General features: G+C 38.1%; 1 protein-coding gene across 1 annotated transcript; it reads right to left on the reverse strand.

The window, feature by feature from the left end:
* Positions 1–3,691: 3,691 nt before the first annotated feature.
* SLC6A1 (solute carrier family 6 member 1) lies at positions 3,692–20,064 on the reverse strand (the record flags this gene model as incomplete). The annotated part of the gene is made up of 14 exons (XM_084292518.1): positions 3,692–3,796; positions 5,978–6,145; positions 8,248–8,348; positions 9,751–9,853; positions 10,423–10,554; positions 12,074–12,186; positions 13,945–14,069; positions 14,390–14,493; positions 14,610–14,744; positions 16,141–16,273; positions 16,394–16,503; positions 17,583–17,683; positions 18,974–19,105; positions 19,830–20,064. The coding sequence occupies 14 exons, from the start codon at positions 20,062–20,064 to the stop codon at positions 3,692–3,694; spliced, it is 1,797 nt and encodes a 598-aa protein (XP_084148644.1).
* Between the last annotated feature and the right edge of the window lie 211 nt (positions 20,065–20,275).

Here is a 20,275-nt window from a genome sequence, read left to right on the forward strand (position 1 = left end):
CCCTCCCCTTCTACTTGCACATTTGAGTGCTCCTTTTTCAGGGCAGCATTTTGAATTTGAAGCTTATGATTTTGGACGCTTCTATCAGGAACATTTTCAGCTCTAATCATGTTCTCTAAATTGCTCTGACTCTTTCCCAGCATGATGTCCAATTTTCTAGTTAGATAATTAAATTCAGAGCATAGGAGCATTCAGCTCTTTAGCAAAGGTATTGTGTTAGACCCAGATGTAAGACAAACTGCTGTGGAACTCGCATGACATAGTCTCTGATGATGTCAACTGATAGAGATAAAAAATTACTTTTGTCGCAGTATCTCCATCTCTGTTTAGCATAATGCCACTGTTTCCCCAGCCCATTGGCTTCATCTTGGTGTCAGCAGAGGCTTAGAAATCAGTGAGTTCAGGTTCACACCCCCGTGCACCAGCAGAAAGGTCCAGCAGACATGGGCATGGCTGTAAATACCCAAAGGCCCCTCTCTCCATAGGGACAGCAGTGTTATGAGCAGAAGCAGGTGCCCAGCAAGCCCCCCATCCCTGCCTGCCACCAGTACGGGGTCAGAGTGCTGCAGAGGGATCCACTCACAGATCACATCACTCTAAAACGTTTGGCATTTAACCACTTTTATGCTTCTCTGTCTAACAGTGCCTCCAGTGTGGAGGTGTGTCTACGCCAGCTGCCCTGCTTCCTCTCCTGCCTGCCTGTTGGAGTAATATATGTAATATAGATGCCAGGTCTCAATTCATCAGGTGGTTAAACACCAGCTGGAATTCCTGCCAACCACAGGGAATTTAACAAAATTAAACCTATACTCAGACTTTTCAGACTACGAGGCAAAACTGATTAAGTTTCAGAAATTAAATTCTTTTTTTTAATGTGATTTTTTTTTAGCTGCTGTTTGAGTTGGTAAAATAATATATATATATATATTATTATTATTTTTAATTTTTTAAATTGTAGAGTAAGAACTTCCTGACCATCTCTCTTCAGTTAGAACCAACAGTGAGTATGGGAGAGGCAGAGATGCAACTCTGAAATCAACATGATGTAGCTTGCTCTTCTGCTGGAGACCATGCATCAAGAACAGTCACCTTATACAGTAAGTTTATGATTTGTGCACATACCTACTAAGTTATAGTAATAGCATTATAGATTAATTGTACACATCACAAATATAATACAGCTCTTGATATTTAAAAATGATACCCAAAACATTTAGAACTTGCTTCACAGAAAGTAATTTAACACACGTGGGTTTTGTCCAATGAAAGACTGCATAATTCTGAATTTAATGTATAATATAACCTTTATTCTTTTTCCTCTAAACTCTTGGAAACTTACATAACAATCGTGCTTTAATTATGACACCATTTATAGACATTTAAAATGCATCTTAATTTATAAATATTTTACATTTGGTCCATAGAACAGGTTGCAATTTACTAAATAATACTGTACTCTTTTAAACAGGCTCTGTATATATTTTTGAATATGTATATATTACATATATATTTTTATATAGAGATAGATTTGCTTGGTGTTCAGATAATTCCTTATTGCAAAAAGCATATATGATCATACAATAATCTTTTCTTTCAGGGCAAGTACTACAAAAAAGATACAGCTATTCACAGTTTACACACAGTAGTTCTACAACACTATCTTGTGCTATATGATAAGTTTGTACAGCTTTTTGCTAAAGAGCAGGTCTGTCAAACATCTGTCATAATTGTTTACAATCAAACATTAAATACTGCATTTTTCTTAGAACAACATGGGACTTGATTACATTAAACGATAAAGTTGGAATTTTTATCCTTAGTCTAATGAAATTCACAATTATAATGTGCATGTATCATGTATAATGGGTGTGTAGGATGTACGTTTTTTCTCTAAATCCCAAAGACTTACAGGACTTCTGCATTTCATCTATAGACACTTAGGATGCAGCTTAGATCTCATAGTATTTTACAATTGATCTATGTATGAAACAGTTTAGAATCTACCAAACATACTCTGAGATTTTATGATGTAGTTTGAAATACAAGTGTATTATATATATTATTTCTACAATAATGTGCTTGACATTCTGAGAATAATACCTTATTGCAAGAACATGTTTGTCACCTTCAGACAAAAACAACGAAAAACCCAACATTCACAGTTAACATGTTTTTCACGTAGTAGTTCTACATAAATTGTGCTATCTAACATTGTACGTTGCACAAAAATTTGCTGAAAAGCATGTTTCATTGCACAGTTCTGTCACAGTCATTTACAATCAAACATCAAATACTGCATTTTCCGTAGTCCTTTGTGTCTGTCATATAGCTGCCAAACAAGAAATGCCATACGGGACTAACTGCATTTTCCACACAGGGCAAAACTTCCATTAGCTGAACGGGGTTTCTAGCTATGTGGCAAATGCAGATGGAGCCCAGAGTAGAAATTTTTATATTATTGAAATAGCTTTCCCTCCTGCCTTCATCACCACAAATAATATGTAAATAAAAATAAGACTGTTTTCAAAGTGCTAATGATCCATATTTTATAATTTGCTTATTTCAAACTGTTCAAGTCCTGTAATAGATTAAAAAGGACAGTTGTGAAATTAAACCCTAAATTAGAATTACAAGTATGAGCTTCAATCTTTAAGCCATTGTTTTGGCTTCTATTTTGGTGGCAATGCAATAATAGTGTAATAATAACAGCATAATAAAAGCTCAAGTACTCTGAGCTTGAATTGCAAATACTTTGCCTTTTTATTTATTTATTTTTTATTTTTTTCTGGGAATATTCAAAGAGCTCTTAAGAACTGGATATTACTTCTCATTTTGCTAAAAAAGTTCGAAGTCACATTTTTGGCCTCTAACATCTGCAATTCATATAGTATTGATTCACAGAGATAGGTTCTTTTTATAAGACACAGTATATATTTTCAAAAGAAATTCACAATCTTATGTGAAAGTTATCCTGAAAGGCTAAGCACAGGTAGTGTTTACAGCCATTCTATGCTGTATTACTACAAATTGCCATAAAACTTGATTTGTAGTAGGAATGTTTGTAAAGGCTGCATCTACTGTGGCTAAGTTAATTGAAAGAAGTCTCTTCCCCCTCACATGGCCTTGACCAGAACAAATTTTAAGGGCAGACTTTTTCATTGGAAATCACTTGGTTACAAAATACTTCGTTCTTTTGTACAAAACAATTCCAAACTTAATTTTACTCCTGCAAAGTCAGAAATAACAGTCTTGGGATTCAGCGGTAAGAAATATTGATAAACTACTAAAAATCAGTAGCACAAAACCTCAAATAGTCGTGCTAAAAGGTAGATTAAAAAGGTCTTGCACATCAATTTACAAATTCCAAGATATGCAACTATTATTGTGAAAGGATAAAAACATTAACAGTCTGTGGATTGCCAGAGAACACAAAATACTGTCAACATCTGAGCTTGCGCAATGGTTGGATCATACCCATGGCGATTCCCTTATAGTGGAGATGACCTTTTTTCTTTTTTTTCTTTTTTTCTTTTTTTTTTTCTTCCTTTTTTTTTTTTTTTTGCCACTAGAGGTAGGTAATTATATTCTCAGACATAAATTTGTGGTCATATTCAACCTTTTTTTTTTTTTCTTTTTTTTTTTTTTTTCTTTTTCTCCCGGAGTAGTATGGTTACTTTTGCAATATAGACGTTTAGATGTAGGCTTCTTTGTTTGCAGAGTTGCTCTGTTGTGCCTGGTCCGGCCCATTTTCAGGATGACTGATGTCTTCACTTGGCTGAATCATAACTTGGATGCGCTGTTTAAAGAACAAAAGATGTGAAGCAGTCAAAAAAAAAAATGTTCCTAAGCTTTTTTTTTATTTTAAGGCCACTCTAAACACTTCTCTCTAGGTATCACAGCTAAAATGAACAACTAAGTCCATCTCCCAATGGCCTAGAAAAGAAGTAAGTCTCATATACTAAAGATGTTATCAAAAAACACTACTGATATTGAACAAAGTCACAGAACAGCCCACTCCACTCAAATAAGAAAATTTACTGATGATAGGAATGGCTGTTGATTAACAGCACGGCACATCCTGAGACTTGAACACACAAGCTAAGGCTCTCACTTAAAGCCCTTTGTTACATGGTGTTACTGGAATGGGAGCAAAAATGCACAGAAACAATTTGTCTCAGTCTCGTTCCTATGCAGAAAGCAGAGGCATAAGTATTGGATTATTTTTATTTTTTGCTAGTTTATGACAGTCAAGCAGGCATAAATGGATGACAGTGTTTAATGCAATGCCTAGTGGAAAAAAATTTGGAGAGACTACAGAATGGAGTAGGAGACTAGAGACTCTGTTGCAAGCCCACAAGTCAAATGCAGAGGCTAAAAGCTTGCAGTGGGCAGCACAGACCCAGCTGGGTCTCAGAAGTGGTGGTGACCCACCCTGCGGGTCAGAAAGGATGCGAGAGAACTAGCTGCAGCTTCTGGGAGCTACTACCTCCAGGAACACAACAGGTAAGGTAAACTTGTATTTAGGATCTTTTTATTTGTGTTTGGTCTCTCCTCATCCTTTGGGGGTCTCCATTCATGAAGCTTATCTGCCTAGCTCACATTTGTACCAAGAAAGAGAGTCCAGTTTTGAATGTTAAAGCTTTTGAGTGCTGTAAGCTTCTCCTCTAATCTAATGATCATTTGCCAATACTGACAAAAATGGGACCTTAAACCACAGGAAGACTGAGACAAACTTTTGCTGTGTGGTTTTCCATAACCCTAGTCAGGGCAACAATTTTCCCTTTGCACAAAAATGTTTCCATAAGACCAAGATAAAGATACTCAAGAAGTAGGAGCCAAGAACAAGAATGTATCGGTAAGCAGGCATGTTTTGCAGGCTTCTTTGAAGCATGGCTGAATCTTTTCAACTTTGCTGAAGACAAATATTTGGATACAGGTCTGAGCAATTCACGAGGCATTACTCGTCAATTCAGCTTAAGATCATCTGTCTCTTTCAAAGATGACTCTGTCAGCTGATTATAGAACATTCCAGAAGTTCTCAAAAAATTATTTTGACACACAGTCGTGGAGGAGAGAGATATGTGTTTCAACTGCTGAAGATGTGTCTCATGCACAGAATGAGATTATTGCCTGGGGAGGGAAAACTGAGGATGCACACAGATTTTAAAAAATTAAGGAGGGCAATTGGACATAACTGTCCAGTGTTCTGGTCAATAACTTCATTAGCATTTCACACTCTTTTAGCAGCATTTCCCTGAGGATCTTAAAATGAATTTAAAACGGATTTAAGCTGTAAGATGCCTCTCACATGGAAGAAAGGTGCCTCTCTCATACCTCCTTTTTAACAGATGGAAAAAGGAATCACAGAGAGAGTAAGAGCAAAATTCAATGAGAAAATGGCTTCTTCTAATGTTCTTCACTGAGTAACTATTCATAGAAATCCCTTAATTGAAGACCAAAGGAAAGTGCAGTATAATCATAAGATACGCAACCAAGATTTGATGTTCACTTTTTCTCAGCTGAATGACAGCTCAGATATTTGGTCACATTGCAGGAAGATGCTGAACAGGGTCACTGCATAGACTCGTGGAACCCAAGAGCTACCTTAGTTCACTCCCAAGAGTTTGGCTCCAGTTCCTTAGAGCATAACCTGCCTTGATATATGACAGTATGTCGTGTGTTATTGTAAACTGCTACCTTGTTTTCTAGGTGTAAGGAGCTGGGATGCAAAGTGTCTGGAACTGTCAAAACCTGGAAAAAAGACTACATTTACTGTGGGGATTGTGTTGAACTATAGACGAAGTCTTCTTGTTTCTCTGGTACGTGTTTTTGTGTTTTTCATCTTGATGCAAAATAACTGGCTAAGGTGGTGAGGCCACAGAACAGATATAACTAGAAATAACTGCCCAGCCATCTTTCGTCAGTGTGCCCAGGTTGTACAAGATCCAATGATGTAGACAGGAAAAGAAACACTTACCTGTTTTAAGGAGCCTTTCAGGGTAAGAAACATATATGCCATATAGCCTGGTATCAGCACCATAGAAGACAAAGCCATGAACCAGCCAACCCCTTGGCCCCATTTGGGGAAAACATAGCTTCCCATTGTGAGAGGAGTCATTTGGACAGCGCTGAAGATAAACACTCCCTGCAAAATACAGTAGGGGGAAAAAAAGGTTTGGATGAGATTTCCAGAGTGTTCTATGTTCAAATATTTTTCTGGATTGACTTGAACCTCAGGCCTCCTTCGACATCCAAACACAGAGAAAAGGGTTCCTTTGCTCCCTGGGGATAAGCCACCAGGCACTAGCTTGGAGACTGGGGACTGCAGGTCAGTCTTCCAGATGGAGGTTGCAGAAAACAGGCAAATGTCAGCACACTGCACTGACTGATTCCCTGCTTCCTTATTCTCTAGTGTGCAAATCTGTAAATACCTGAATTGTAATTCTGCAGTTGTGAATTTGCTTGCTGGTTTACACCAAGTTTCTGTTTCAGTACAGCTCTACCGAACTGGTTAGCAACAGACTCCTGTATGAAAACTTATTATTTATTTATTTTTAAAGCCTGGCTCTCCAGTATCTGACCTCTCTAGTATTTTGAGTGTTTGGCCCAAAGGCTTTAGGTTGTTTGGGCACTCCAAGCAAATGGAAATGAGGTCAGACAGAAGGGAACTTATGGTTCAGTGAGTGGCAACAGATTTGGTCTGAAAGAACTTGGCTTATGAAATTCCAAAACCACTGAGTTTTTCCAAAACAAGAGATTGGGAGATAGTTTACCTGGCAGCTTCTTACCAAAATTAATGTCTCAAGTAAACACTATTTTCATATATATACATCTGTATGTCAGATTATTCAGATATGCTGGTGTTGGGAATACACTGGTATTAGCAGAGTCCTCAGAAAAGCTGCACAAAATTAGAGGGAAGGGGGATATTGGGAAAGACAGGGGTTCTGGGTACTACTTCCCCAATAATACCTGCATACACGTGTGTATTGTACCACTGAACTGCAGCACTTGTTGGATGCTTTTTTTGTGGTTTGCAAACAGATGACCTGCCAACATGGTATTCTTTAACTCTAAGTTCCCAAGGCAAACTTCTGTCTTTCATGTCCTGTGGTAATTTGGGAAAATATGCTAAATTGAATCAGTAAAGAAAGAAGCTTATTCTGATCCCAGTTTCAGGCCCTGTGCAGAATGTTTTCCCAGACAGAAGAGAGTAGAGTGGCAGATTTTATTAACACATCATCACCACCCGTGACCTTTTATTGGACAACAAATTCTGTTCAAGACTTTAAAAGAAAGAAGAAATTTGATAGGTTTTATGTAAAGTATTGCTATTCTCTTTATATCCCACTGAAATAAACAAGATGTATTTTTCATGCTTTCCTGAACATTTGTTTTCAGAAAAATGAAAGCCTTCATTTGAATAGAGATAAATCAAGGAACCTTCCCTTTAGTACCTCTCTTTAGTGTTTGTTTTTCTATGGCCTTTGTCTACCTGTATGGGAATATCAGAGAAATATCAGTAAGTGAAAGGTATTGTGTGATGTACAATTGTACCTACTTGAAAACATTTTTTATATTGCATTTGGGTTTACTACAGTCTGTGTATTAAATTTATATTTCTTTGCTTATAGTTTCCAAAATGTACTGATGGGCTTAAATGGATAAAGCCTAGAATCAGTAAAAGATGGTACTGTGGTTTCCAGGGCACAAAATTCTTGCAAGGTTTGCCAGAAAAAGCAGTAGCAATGTCATATAAACTGGATATTATATTCCGCAGAACTCCATGAAGGATCTTCAGTTTATAATCCCAATCTGTTACCAGAATAGCACATCTGAAGGAATTCAGTTTGTGAGATATGGCCATTTCTTGTGTATATGGAGAGTTTAGACTTTAGAAAGAATTGTAATTTTTATGTAAGAATACAGAAAGTGGTTAAAATTGTGTTTCTTACAGTTTTCTGTCTGTGCCAATGAACTGAGTTTTTGACTAGTTGCCATTTCCAGAGGACTAATACAAACCTTGAAATTGTGCAAGACCTCTTTTCTTTGGGCACAGGCTTCCTCTAATGACACTGGGTTTTACCTATTGCCTTTAATGATGTTGCTCACATACTAACTAAATAAGGAACAAGGTCAGGTTTAGTATGAATTTGTGGGGATGGAAATGACAATACTGTAGTACATAGTGTACCTCATTTCATCATTTATCTCTCTTAAATCATATTATAAAAGTTTGTTTCTTACTGCCACAATGATAGGAGTAAAAAATGACCAGCAGAGTTTCCACCAGATGCAGGGTCTGTATCCCACCATCTCTTGAATGTTGTCATAAAATCTATTAACACCTACATATAAAAATAAGAAACAGTAATAGAAACATATCAGACGATTGATTCAGTTGAAAGGCTAATACTTTTGAGAGAGACTATCATAAATGATGAGGCATATTTGGAAGCTCTGTACAGACAACATAACTTTTAACCTACTTGAACGGGAAATAAATGTGCAAACTCAGAAACTCCAAAAACAATTTGCTCTCGTTTTTCTATATCATAATTAATTAAATCATCAACCAGCAAACTTATTCCCTTGCAAAGGCTGAGGAAGTCTACACATCTGAAGGTCAGATGCAATAAATCACCACTGGTATATTTCACTCTAAATCTTACTAAAATGAAAGATTTAGAATGACATTTTGCAAAGTAGACTAAAATAAATAAATAAACCCATACCAGCCTTAGCCAACAGCACAGGCTTCACTCTGTGTGGGCATATACACACACCATATACATGCAGTACTGCAAAGAGCAGTCCTTCTGCTACTGCTGCCTGCCAACATTCCATCATCTTCCAAAAGGTACAGCTACTGCATTACTTATAGCTTCAAATTAGATTTCTTCATTACTTAGCTGGTGCATTTTTCCTTTCACTTTTGCTGGATTCATATACAGTACCTCTCCCTTTTATTAAAGCTGTTTCTTTCTCTTGAGTCCATTTAAAGACAGCAGAAAGACTCCAGTTATCTATCTCTGAATCGGTTTTGCAATATAAATGAAAGTTCCTTAGTAATCACAGGTGAAGGTCATTGGAAGGGCTAGCACAGAATTAAGGTCAAATATACAAATACTATGGCAAGAATAGGATCTATATTCATTTATCTTTATACCCAGACCTTGTCAGCTTCTGGACATTTTAGGGCAATTATGCAAGACAATTGACCTCTTTCTGCAAGATCCTAGTGTGACAGAGTCGTTTTTGGAAATGAAGCATTGTGAAGTCCAAGAGACTTAAGTCATTATGTCAAGAACAGCAGTACTTCAATACCTCTGAAGATCCAGCCTTTGAAGGAGGGGGGGGGAATGGGGACTGGGAGGAAGAGGCTGATGTCACCTATTTAGTGTTCCCACAACAATTTGAATCTCCTCAGTTCCAGGCTAATAGAATCATAGAATCATAGAATATCCTGAGTTGGAAGGGACCCTTAAGGATCATCAAGTCCAACTCTTGACACCGCACAGGTCTACCCAAAAGTTCAGACCATGTGACTAAGTAATACATAGGGTGTTTTAAAGAGGCAGGAGTACCTTCCACACACCACCTCTGAGTTCTCAGTAGAGCTATATATATATAAACCAAGGCTGGTTTCAATTCCACCCTCAGATTTGCACACACAAAAGAAAAAAAAATAGCAGATGAAGTATCATTATGATAAGCAAAACTTATCAAGGAAAAAAAAAAAAAGTTTACCATAGCACCAGGATATGGAGATGCACTCAAAGAACACAAGGAACAAAAGACTCATTCCACTGGCAGAATAGTAGTCAAAAAGCTTAAACACATAGATTCCACCCTAAAATATATAAGAAGGAAGTGTTAAAATAAGTAGTAAGGACTTCAATTTCAAGACTGTTAAAATGCAAGCAACAAAGTAACCATGGTGGATAGGTTAGGAAAATATTAATGTAAGTTAATTAAATGTTAACAGCTTAAGGTCTTATAACGCTTGAGGTCAATACTGACAAAAAATAATTACTGCTAGAATGAAATTAACTGTTTGGATTTCACTTTACTCCTTTTTGTTCAATAATTCAGTCATTTCCCTGAAATAGTTTCCAACATACCAGATCACAGGAAGCAATGCAGAACCGCTAGTTACTGCGTTAAGGACTGTAAAAGGGATTGTAGAGCTTTGTATTTTCTTGTCACCTGAACCATTTAGCTGCCCTCACTGCATCCACAGACTACAGAGATTATACACCTGGTAAGCTAATGTGTGCTGCCTGAAGTCATTAGATAGTGTCAGTGACAGATCCCAGCCACTTCAGGGGTTTGCAACAATTCTGGCTGGTGTGGTGAGAGGGGGAAATAAAGCAGGTGTGGTACAACAGACGTAAGATCACATTCTTCTGCAGAACATACCTGAGTAATATTGGACAGCCCTATCAGATAAGAAACAATGCACACAACAGCAATGAAGATTTCCCTTCGATTGCGCAGTAACTTCGGAAATTCATCCACCAAAGCTGTTATGAATCCTTCTACAGTGCAGAACTGAAAGTAAAGTTACAAATAAAATACAATGCAATGCACTGCAACAACAGGATTACATTTAGGGGAGGAATTTTCAATAGCAATCATCATTGGCCTAAGGCTGCATCCATTAAATGATAAAGGAAAATTCACTTGACTTTAGTGGTAGCAGTGCTTCTGAATATCCTTATTTCTGTCTAAAAAGATCTGTGCAAAAAGATTTCCAGCTAGAAAAACATTCAGCATTCAGAAGTATGACCTATAGCATGTGCTTAATAAGATAAAGTGCTCTTTCTTGTGATGGAAGCCTGCAGATGAAGGCTTTGACCCCAAGATCTTCCAAAAATTTACACTTCTCCTGTGATTTATTTACATATATGAAAGCCAATAGACTCAGAAAGTCTGATCAGATTAATGCTTCAGAGTGAAGACTAAAGACACAAGATTGATTCTCAAATATTATATATCGAATACTTTTTGTAGCTCCAGAAAAGTCAGTGCAATAGTAAGATTTTTGCTGAGGATGTGGTTTTCCAAGAGGAAAGCAAGACAACACTTCCTCCCCTCCCCATATGTGTATGTTCAAATTAGATGTTTTCATTATGATGGGTTAAATAATGAATAAAATTCTGCATACATTCTGACTTTAATTTCCAATGGTGCAATTGGAATGTGACCAACAGTTGCAGTTCTTATAAATTGTAGGGCACAAAATGCTTACTGATGGACAGAAAATGAAAAAACCATGACAGCATGTAGATGTATATATTCTTGTTCATAATATTAAGCTACTCTCCTCAGCTTTTACTTGCCTAGAGACAAGTTCTTTTAAAAATATTTTTGACCCAATTAATTTCATAGTAGTTTCCCCCCAGATTAAGCAATAGGTTTTAATGTCAAGCTTGAAGGTTACTGAAAAACAAAGAAATAGAAAACAAATTTGCAGCTTCTTTTCATGTTTTAGGACAACTTTTTTTTTTTTTTTTTTTTTTTAATATTTTGGTTCACAGGCTGAAGTCAGCTTTACAGAAAATGATGGATTTTCTCTGCTAAAAGAGACTGGTACAGTACTAAGCTAGGAATTCTCATATTCTTGTATGTGTTAGGAAGACTAGCACAGCCTGTGCTTACAGGCTGCATGTACAAAACCACAAAACTGTAAGACACTGGTTTGACAACTATAACTGACTGCAAGAAGATTCACACATCTGTAAAACATATCCTGGTGTTTCTCATGTTCGTGAACACCTCAAAGGTAATTTTAATGTCGTGAATGAATGGTTAACATTCCAAACAAAGTTTCTTTTAACTGCAGAATAATTTTTCCTGCATATTTGACATATGATTGCAACAATTCATGAAAAAATGAAAGCGTCTTAGTAAAGTTTCTGACTATCACAGGCTCCTCAAACTCTTTCCTTCCTTAGTATCTCCTATTCTTTATCTGATTATACCAAAAATCATGCAACACTAACACCTGACATTGCAGTTGCAGACAACTTGCCTTTATAATTGGTACTAATTTTTACACCAATGTTACCTGACTGTCAATTCCGAGCATAAGCAACATGGAGAAGAACAGTATTGCCCACAAGGGAGAAATTGGTAACTGTGTCACTGCTTCTGGATAAGCTAGAAATGCCAGTCCAGGACCTGGGAGGAGAAAAAGAAGAGAAAATATCAATGTGATTGATGGGATATTATTTACTCCAGTTGATTTTACATTTATCTGAATGACTCAGCCATGGATGCAGTATCTGACCAGGGATTTCAGCTTAATCAGTGTTCCCTGACCAAGAAGTCAGGGCACTTGTCTTGCTTTAAAACCCAATCAACCAAAACTAAAACTAAAACAAAACAAAAAACAAACCAACCAACCAAGGAGAATACTAGATACAGTTCAGAAGTTGCTCCTGAGAGACACCTCTGTATAGCAGAGTGTTATCCTTGGCTAAGAAAGTGTCTTCGGGCATGGTCAGCTTTCTCCCCTTCTAAAGTAGCTTTTGCTGGCTGTAATCTTCTGATTCACACCAAGTAGTTCAGAAGAGAATTAAAGACAGCTCAGAAATGGAGAAGGCACTTTGCAGAATTTACAGTATTCCCATCTGCTACTTTATATCATGAATTTTCTTATAAAACATATTTTAAATTAGCTACGTAATTGTAAAAAGGCAAACATTTTAATTTGTGTTCCTACTAACTGCTGAGGGGGCAAAGTTGTGGAAGGAGAATATAAATTCTTATTATGAAAGAAGGAGCTTTTTTTTTTTTTTTTTTTTTTTTGACACAGCGTAACTGGAAAACAACTGATGTCAGATTAAGGATGAAATTTGTAGAAACTAAATAATTACAGAAATACAAATAAAACTAGCGTGCTTCACATAAGGTGGGTATCTGATTTTTCAGTTTTAATTAGAAGTTAGTCTGTCTGTGTTAACTGGTTGGACATATCTAGCTTTAAAACCAGAGAAGCAAGAATCAGCATTAGACACCTGAATTCTTTTTTCTGTATCTATATTTTGTTGAATGTTATTTTTGATGACTAAATTCTGTTTTTCTAACTAGAAGAATATTTCATTAATGGGATATGTTTGCTAGTATAGTGAGACATATTTTGTCCACCAGTGTCTTCCAACCAAGCTTTCAGTTATCAGAATCCTCCCTGTGGCCAGAACTGCTAAATGAGTATCTGGTACACCAGCTGGGTTAAGGCAACCATCTGCTCTGCTCCTTTAAGCTTTTTCATCTGGAAGAAAGGCAAAGAACTGCAAAATACAGCAGAATCCATCTACGGACATCTTTCTGCTCTATATAAAATGACTTCCTTAATAAGGGGTCCCATAAAATTGGCTCAGAGCTATAAGTATGAACAGGTGAGAAATGGATCTGACTCAAAGGGTTTAACCTCAAGAAATAGCAAAGGGAATTTAAACACCTAACAGAATTTGCGAATATATGCTTCTGAAACATAATGACAATCAGTCCTCCTTTTCAGGTTGCTTTTAAGAATTTCAGTTGCAAGAGGCTCTTAATCTGATGTCACAGATAAGGACTCTAACAGCTCACTATGCTGCCACCTCTTGTAAATGCAGTCCCTGTAAGCAGCATTCATTGCTATTCATTGCATCAACCCAGTACGTGTTTCTGGCTGACCACTCTCCACACTGAAGGTCTGTGAGCACTGGGCATGCAGACAGCCTGCTAAATCCGAAATGATGTTGCTGGTGATGCCTCAAGAGATTTGGAACAATGCTCTCTCTCTTGCAGTCAGTAAGTGCATGGAAACGACAGGGGTCTAAAGAAAGTTTTGAGGGAGGGATTTTCAATGGTTACATGAGGCAGTTGGATACGACACACAAACAAAAGATAACTGATGGCACTGAGTAACTTAGAGAAAAACAGATTGTATACCTGATGCTGCAACATCTGCAATAGGCCTCTTTGTGACATTAGCCATGAATCCAACAATGGAGAAGATGACAAAGCCAGCAAACATGCTTGTGCATGAATTTATACAGCACACTATGATGGAGTCCCTGGAATAAAGATAAGGTGCTTTAAGAAGTAGGTAAGGTAATGATACTGGCTCATCATTGTATTGGCATTTTTCTCCAGTGGAAGCATTTGTGGATGAATTTCATGATTTTGGATTTCATAGTGTGGGCTCTTTTTCACACTGGACAAGTCATGTTGTCTGTCCCACTAGCGTAAACCTTTCACTCCCACTTAGATATTACATTGAATATTCAGATCAGAGACTACATTTTATTTCAGCAATACAGGACCCAGAAAGACAGAATCCAGCTCCAGCTGAGAGAGGAAAGTGCCATTGTAATTTGTACAGTCATCTGCTTACCTGTAAACATTATTGTGGAAAGGGTTGTAACTTCCAAGGGCAATCAGTGAACCAAGACCCAAACCATAGGAGAAGAAAATCTGTGTGGCAGCATCCAGCCAAACCTGATTGCAGGAAATAATTTTTTAAAAATCTGTTTCTGCACTTGAGGAGATGGTCATAAGTCTGAAAGGTGAACAGTTAGTAGTGAAACTTTTGATAACGAAGACTGGATATTTACCTCTGAGTCTGAAAGCTTACTGAAGTTGGGAGTTATATAGAATAAAATGCCTTCCTTTGCTCCAGGCAGTGTTACACCACGGAAGAACAAGATAAGCAGCATAACATAGGGATAAGTAGCAGAGAAATATACCACCTGATGTGAAGAAACAAGACATTGTAAGTGTGGAAGAAAGAATGATCTGTGCTCGTTAACACTTCAGTAAACACTTGCTCCATAAAAAATACCATAAGGGCAACTAAACCAACTTGTAAAACTGAAGCATTTATCAATGAAAAAGCTTAGTGTGGAAAGGGTAGTGCCTACTGCTGAATTTCCTAAACACCCTGACTACAGTGCAGGTTGCTGTTGCTGACTTTCCTGAAGGTGGAATAAGGTGGATTAGGATGCTTCTGCACCAGGGGCTCATGCTTCTTTTTTGTATTCAATGAGGGGAGTGCCCAAATCACAAGGTTCCAGTATTCCTACTCTGCTTGTAGAACATCAGATTATTTCTCATACTCTCACACAGCTGCTCTTGTATTTTTTACATCCTATCCTCGTCAACATGATGGTATAATTGCCATACAGGGTCCCACTCTTTTGTCTTCCCAAAGCCCTATGAGAAGTCACGACAAAGTCAGCCTCCAAAGATGCAGCCAGCTGCCTTCTTTTTGCCACCTTCTGTGCAGATAGGAGACATGAAATGTTTTGGGCTGAGCTCAGCTGAGCCAAGTTTAACACAAAGCTTGAAGTGGGTCACTGCTGCAGCTATCTTGTCAAAAGTTAACAAGTTGTTCTTTCTGCGTGAAAAATCCTCGTCTCCACACCAAGCCTGAGCCCTTGTAACCCCAGCCAGTAACAGCTCCAGCTGCCAGCAGGCTTTATGGCTGTGGTAATTCACTACCCCAAGATTTCTTCCTGCCATTTAGGGGAGAGGTTTATGTGGGTGTCAAATGCTGTCACCCTTTCATTCCTGGAGAAGGATCTCTCACAGCAGTATTAGTTTCGTTAATTCACTTGTGCATTTTATTTTGCACTTGGAAACCAGCCAGACTCGAGGAAGTACAGCGTGCAAGCATGACTGTGGCAACAACCACCTCTGGCTCTCAGCGCAAGGAAAGAAAGGAGAAGCTCCTGTATACCACAGGGCTTCACCACTTATCTAAGTCCAACAAGAGTTCTGTAATAAAGAAATACTTGCCACTGAAGCCAAAATGTTGCATCCTCACTCTATTGCTACCCAAGTGAGCTACAATATCCACCTCAGGAACAAGCAGACACATTTTTAGGTTTTTTTTTTTGTATATGGCAAAGCCAGGAAGTGTATAAATAAACATACCATCCAAGACTGTGGCCAGAGCCAGCTATGGAGGAGCCAACCCTTTCAAAAACACGGTGCTGTGTCAATTCAAGTGGGACAGAGATGCAATAATTAACAGAAATCCCAGAAAAAAAATGTTCCCTGTGCATCTTACCTCATGAATTTTCAGAATATGAGTAAAATTGTCATTTTTAATCAAATTGTATTTACAGTATTTTTTAATCTTACCTTTCCAGTCCAGCCTACCCCCTTCCAGATACAAAAATACACCAGAATCCAGGCAATTGCCAGAGTAATTGCTAATGGCCATCGGATTTGCCCTGGTTTTTCCAATCCATCAGTCATTTGGTGCATGTTGCGTCTAGAATAAGTAAGCAGAATGGTGTATTCAACAACTGACTCAGAAAACAGTATGAATGATAACAAGTTAATAATCCTTGCATATGCACAGTAATGATATACAGAAAAATTCTCAACTTACTCCCAGAATTCAACTACAGCGCTTGTCATGTTGGTTGTGTTTGCTAAGGTGTAATTGGAGAAGCAGCGGTCAGTATTCCATGGGTTCTCACAGTGCTTCCAAGGAAGAGTCTGTTTACAAAATAGAGAGAGAAAAACCTAAGCAGTCAAAATTATTATTATTATTATTATTTATTTATTTTTAAGTAAGCCTTATCTCAGGTATCTCTCAAGTGGAGAAAGAACATACTTTGAGTTCTGCAGCCTACTGATCTCCCTGGGGTTCGTGTTTGCCACTTAAGTTATTTAACTTCATATCCATTACGTTAATACACGTGAAAACATTTTATCCTTTTTTTTTTTTTTTTTTTTTTTTTTACCACATCAAGTCAAATGCTTTAGAGCCTGCTACATCTTTCAGCATGTGAGAGTACCTTGAGCATGCTTCAAGAAACAAGGGCAGCAGAAAGGACCTCCTGGAGGTCCTGTTACCTCTTGTTGCACTGGAGGTCATAAAAACATGATGGCTATTGGTCAGAGTTCAATTTTTTCCTTTAGTTAGGGATTTACCGTAATGCATAGCATTTGTATCTATTTTAGATACAATGGAGATATACTTTTGATGGTCAACCTTGGAAATGCTTCTCGTATGAAACAAAGAAAACCAAACAAACCAACCCAAAAATAACCCAGCTCTCCAAAAAAAAACAAACAGGTACTAACTAGAATTTTTCTCAGGGGAATGACTGGCTGCCTGCTGACTCAAAGGCAAGGGGATACTGGTGCACTGCCGGGACTAGCAGTCCCAAGCATTGAGCACTGAGTCTTTGCAGCTGTCTGTCAGAGAAGCAAGCAGGCATGCTCATGATTGCAGACAGGTAATAAGTGAGACTAAATGGGCACAGATGAAAGGTCTGTAGCTCTGAGGACTAAGATAGGAAAATTTAAATGAATCAGTAAGGAAGGGAAGCCTGTGGTTCCAAAACATGCTTTTATCATATTTCTCCACTGACATTCAGTTTTCTATTCTATATTTCTCATGAAGGAGAAAAATTATTATTATTTTATTTTTTATTAATTTGCTTTGGATAAAAAATGGCTTAACCTATTGACTTATATTCATTATGTGTTTATCGCTTGCCTTTACATTGAGATACATTTATAAGCTATTGATATCACAAACAATCCCTCTGTCCCAACCCCATACTTACAGTAGTAAAGGAATTATACAGGTAATAAATTGCCCATGAAATAATCACAATGTAGTAAATATTTAGCCAAAAGGAAAGGACTGCAGCAGCTAGTCCCACACCTGGAAATAAAAGAAAAAGGAACAAAATAAGGTAACTTTTAGTAACGTTTGTACAGGTGTCAGTATAAGTGCTGCAGCTCAGTAGGGCAAATGCTAAGTATTGTGCAGAAACAATTTACTAAATCCTCTAAAAGTGAAGTTCAAATTTTAGAGGTACAATTATAAAAAGATCACTAATTCGTGCAAGACTTCAGTCATCCATAGATTTAGTTGTAGTGACCAGTGCTTTGTGTGTTGTAGTGAGCAGTCACATCTGCTACTGCTGAGATTTTACAGGAGGTGTTTCTAAGGAAAAGAGCTAAATCAGTTAATTCTCTGAAACAAGAGTACCACAAACTTCTGGCAGATGCAGTCAAATTATGTAAGAGCTGTAAGACCAGCTAGCTCTTAGTGCACTAGTCAAAGTTCTTGATTTTTAGCATAATGTTATCATATCATGAAAGCATGGAGCTGCAAGCGGGGAGGGTCAGGCTGGTTGTCAGGCAAAGATTCTTTGCCAAGAGCATGCTCAGGCACTGACGTGGGCTTCCTAGGGCAGCGGTCATGGCCCTGACCCTGCTGGAGTTCAAGGAGCATTTGGACAACGCTCTCAGACACGCGGTCTGATTTTTGGGTGGTCCTATGTGGAGCCAGGAGTCGGCCCCAATGATCCGTGTGGATCATTGTGGGATTACTGTCAGCTCAGAAGATTTGTAGTGCCACAGGATTTAGGAATAGAGGATGGAAAGCACAGTTTGTGTGTTTTTTGGGTCTGTGCAGAATCTAGACTAAAATCTTAAGGTTCTAGCAGTGAGAAATCCAAACTAGCTGGAAATCTAAGCATGGAGTGAGATTATTTTAAGCAACTCTGCATGTGTCTGGCCTCTGCATTTCAATACAGAACAATAGGATACAAACCTCTGTGACCTGGAATAGAAACAGCATTTACCAAACACTATGAACTGAGGAACCAAGTTCCTTACCTGCTCTGACTAATATTGCTATATTTATAATGCTATTTTGAACAGTCTTTATATGTTCTTATAAATTTATGTTTATAAGTAATGTGAAAGATTTTAAGCTTTAAAAATAAGTTTGTTGAGATTTTGATGCCTAACTCTTGCTATTTTTAAAGGCAAATGAATAATATCCAAGATTGGTTCAATGTTGCTAGCTACCTCTCAAAGTCGGGAGTTTCTGTAGGATATTACAGTTTAAGTAAAATACATAAAAAATGAAGGTGTAAAGAAATGTCCTTGCCCTGTCACTTTGTGTAACTTCTGTAACTTGGAAAAAAATAGAAAGAAGTACCTTTGAACATTGGAGCAAGCTTCCACACTCCAAGGCCTCCTATAGATGTATACTGACCAAGGGAACACTCCAGAAGAAATAGCGGCACTCCAGCAAAAATCAGAGTTAGGAAATAGGGAATCAGGAATGCACCTAAAAAGAAGTAATGAAAAGGTCTATTACAGTGGGGAAACAAATAAACAAAACCCACTACTGTTTCCAGTATTTCCATTGCTATTATATCTGAAAAGATACACACATTTTCCTCCGAAGTGTAGCTTTCCATAAAAGCTAGAGAGAAGCACGCGTACATTTCTGAACCAATTTCTCAAGATATGATGATAAGAGGAAAAATATGTCTCTTCATCATATAAATATTTTCTGTTTAAATAAAAAGCTAAAATACAAAGGACTGTGTATTTTGTTGCCTCCGTTTATCACAGAAGCATGCAGATATCATAAAGGCTTTAACCAGAACTGGATGCTTTCCAGCTGAAGTCAGCCTTTGATGGTAAGCTCAGAGTCAGTGTTACAAGCCTTATGCAATCCTCTCAAAAACTCAATCCAAAAGAGGGCTCTGCAGGGTTAGAGGGGAACGTGCTTCAATTCTGCTCTAATGCCTTAAGGTCTTTTAGAAGCACCTGCCAACTGGATGTTGGAATAAACTCAAGGGCATAGCAGACTTCAAAGCAGCCGGGATGGTTCCAACCCTCCTGAACTAGATAAAAGCTATCAAATAAGAACATGTATACAGATGAAAAAAAAAAAAAAAAAAAAAAAAGCTATTAAAACCAAGTAGTGTTTTCCTAATAGTTTCTATGGTGAGTTCTAATATCCAGGTGTAGCAGATGGGGTAAGAATGAAACAGCAAGCATACCTCCACCATTCTTGCCACAAAGATATGGAAATCGCCACACATTCCCTAGGCCAATGGCATAACCTACACAGGACATAAGAAAGTCAAATTTTCCTTTCCAGGTGTCTCGGTCTGGAAGATCCGTCTTCTTCTTCTGCACTTTTACTACCAAAGTTTTAGGCTTGTCATTGGTGATTGAAGCATCAACTTCTGTGGAGATTTGTCCATCTGCAACTTTCGTTCCGTTTGTTGCCATGTCTCTGGGTTTGGTGGGGGAGGCTCTGGCAGCAGCCGGACGGGAGATTTCGGCAGTGGTCCACGTGGACAGCAGCTTTGCGGCTCACCCTCACCCGGCCGGGCGGCAGCCAAAGCCAGCAACGCCCACCCCAGGTGCCGGCGGGCTCCGAGTTGCTCGGTGCTCCCGTACAGTTTCCAGGTCAGTCTGCAAAACACGAGGCCACACAGCT

This window comes from Netta rufina (assembly GCF_964035555.1).
Source record: "Netta rufina genome assembly, chromosome: 10".
Taxonomy (NCBI): Eukaryota; Metazoa; Chordata; class Aves; order Anseriformes; family Anatidae; genus Netta; species Netta rufina.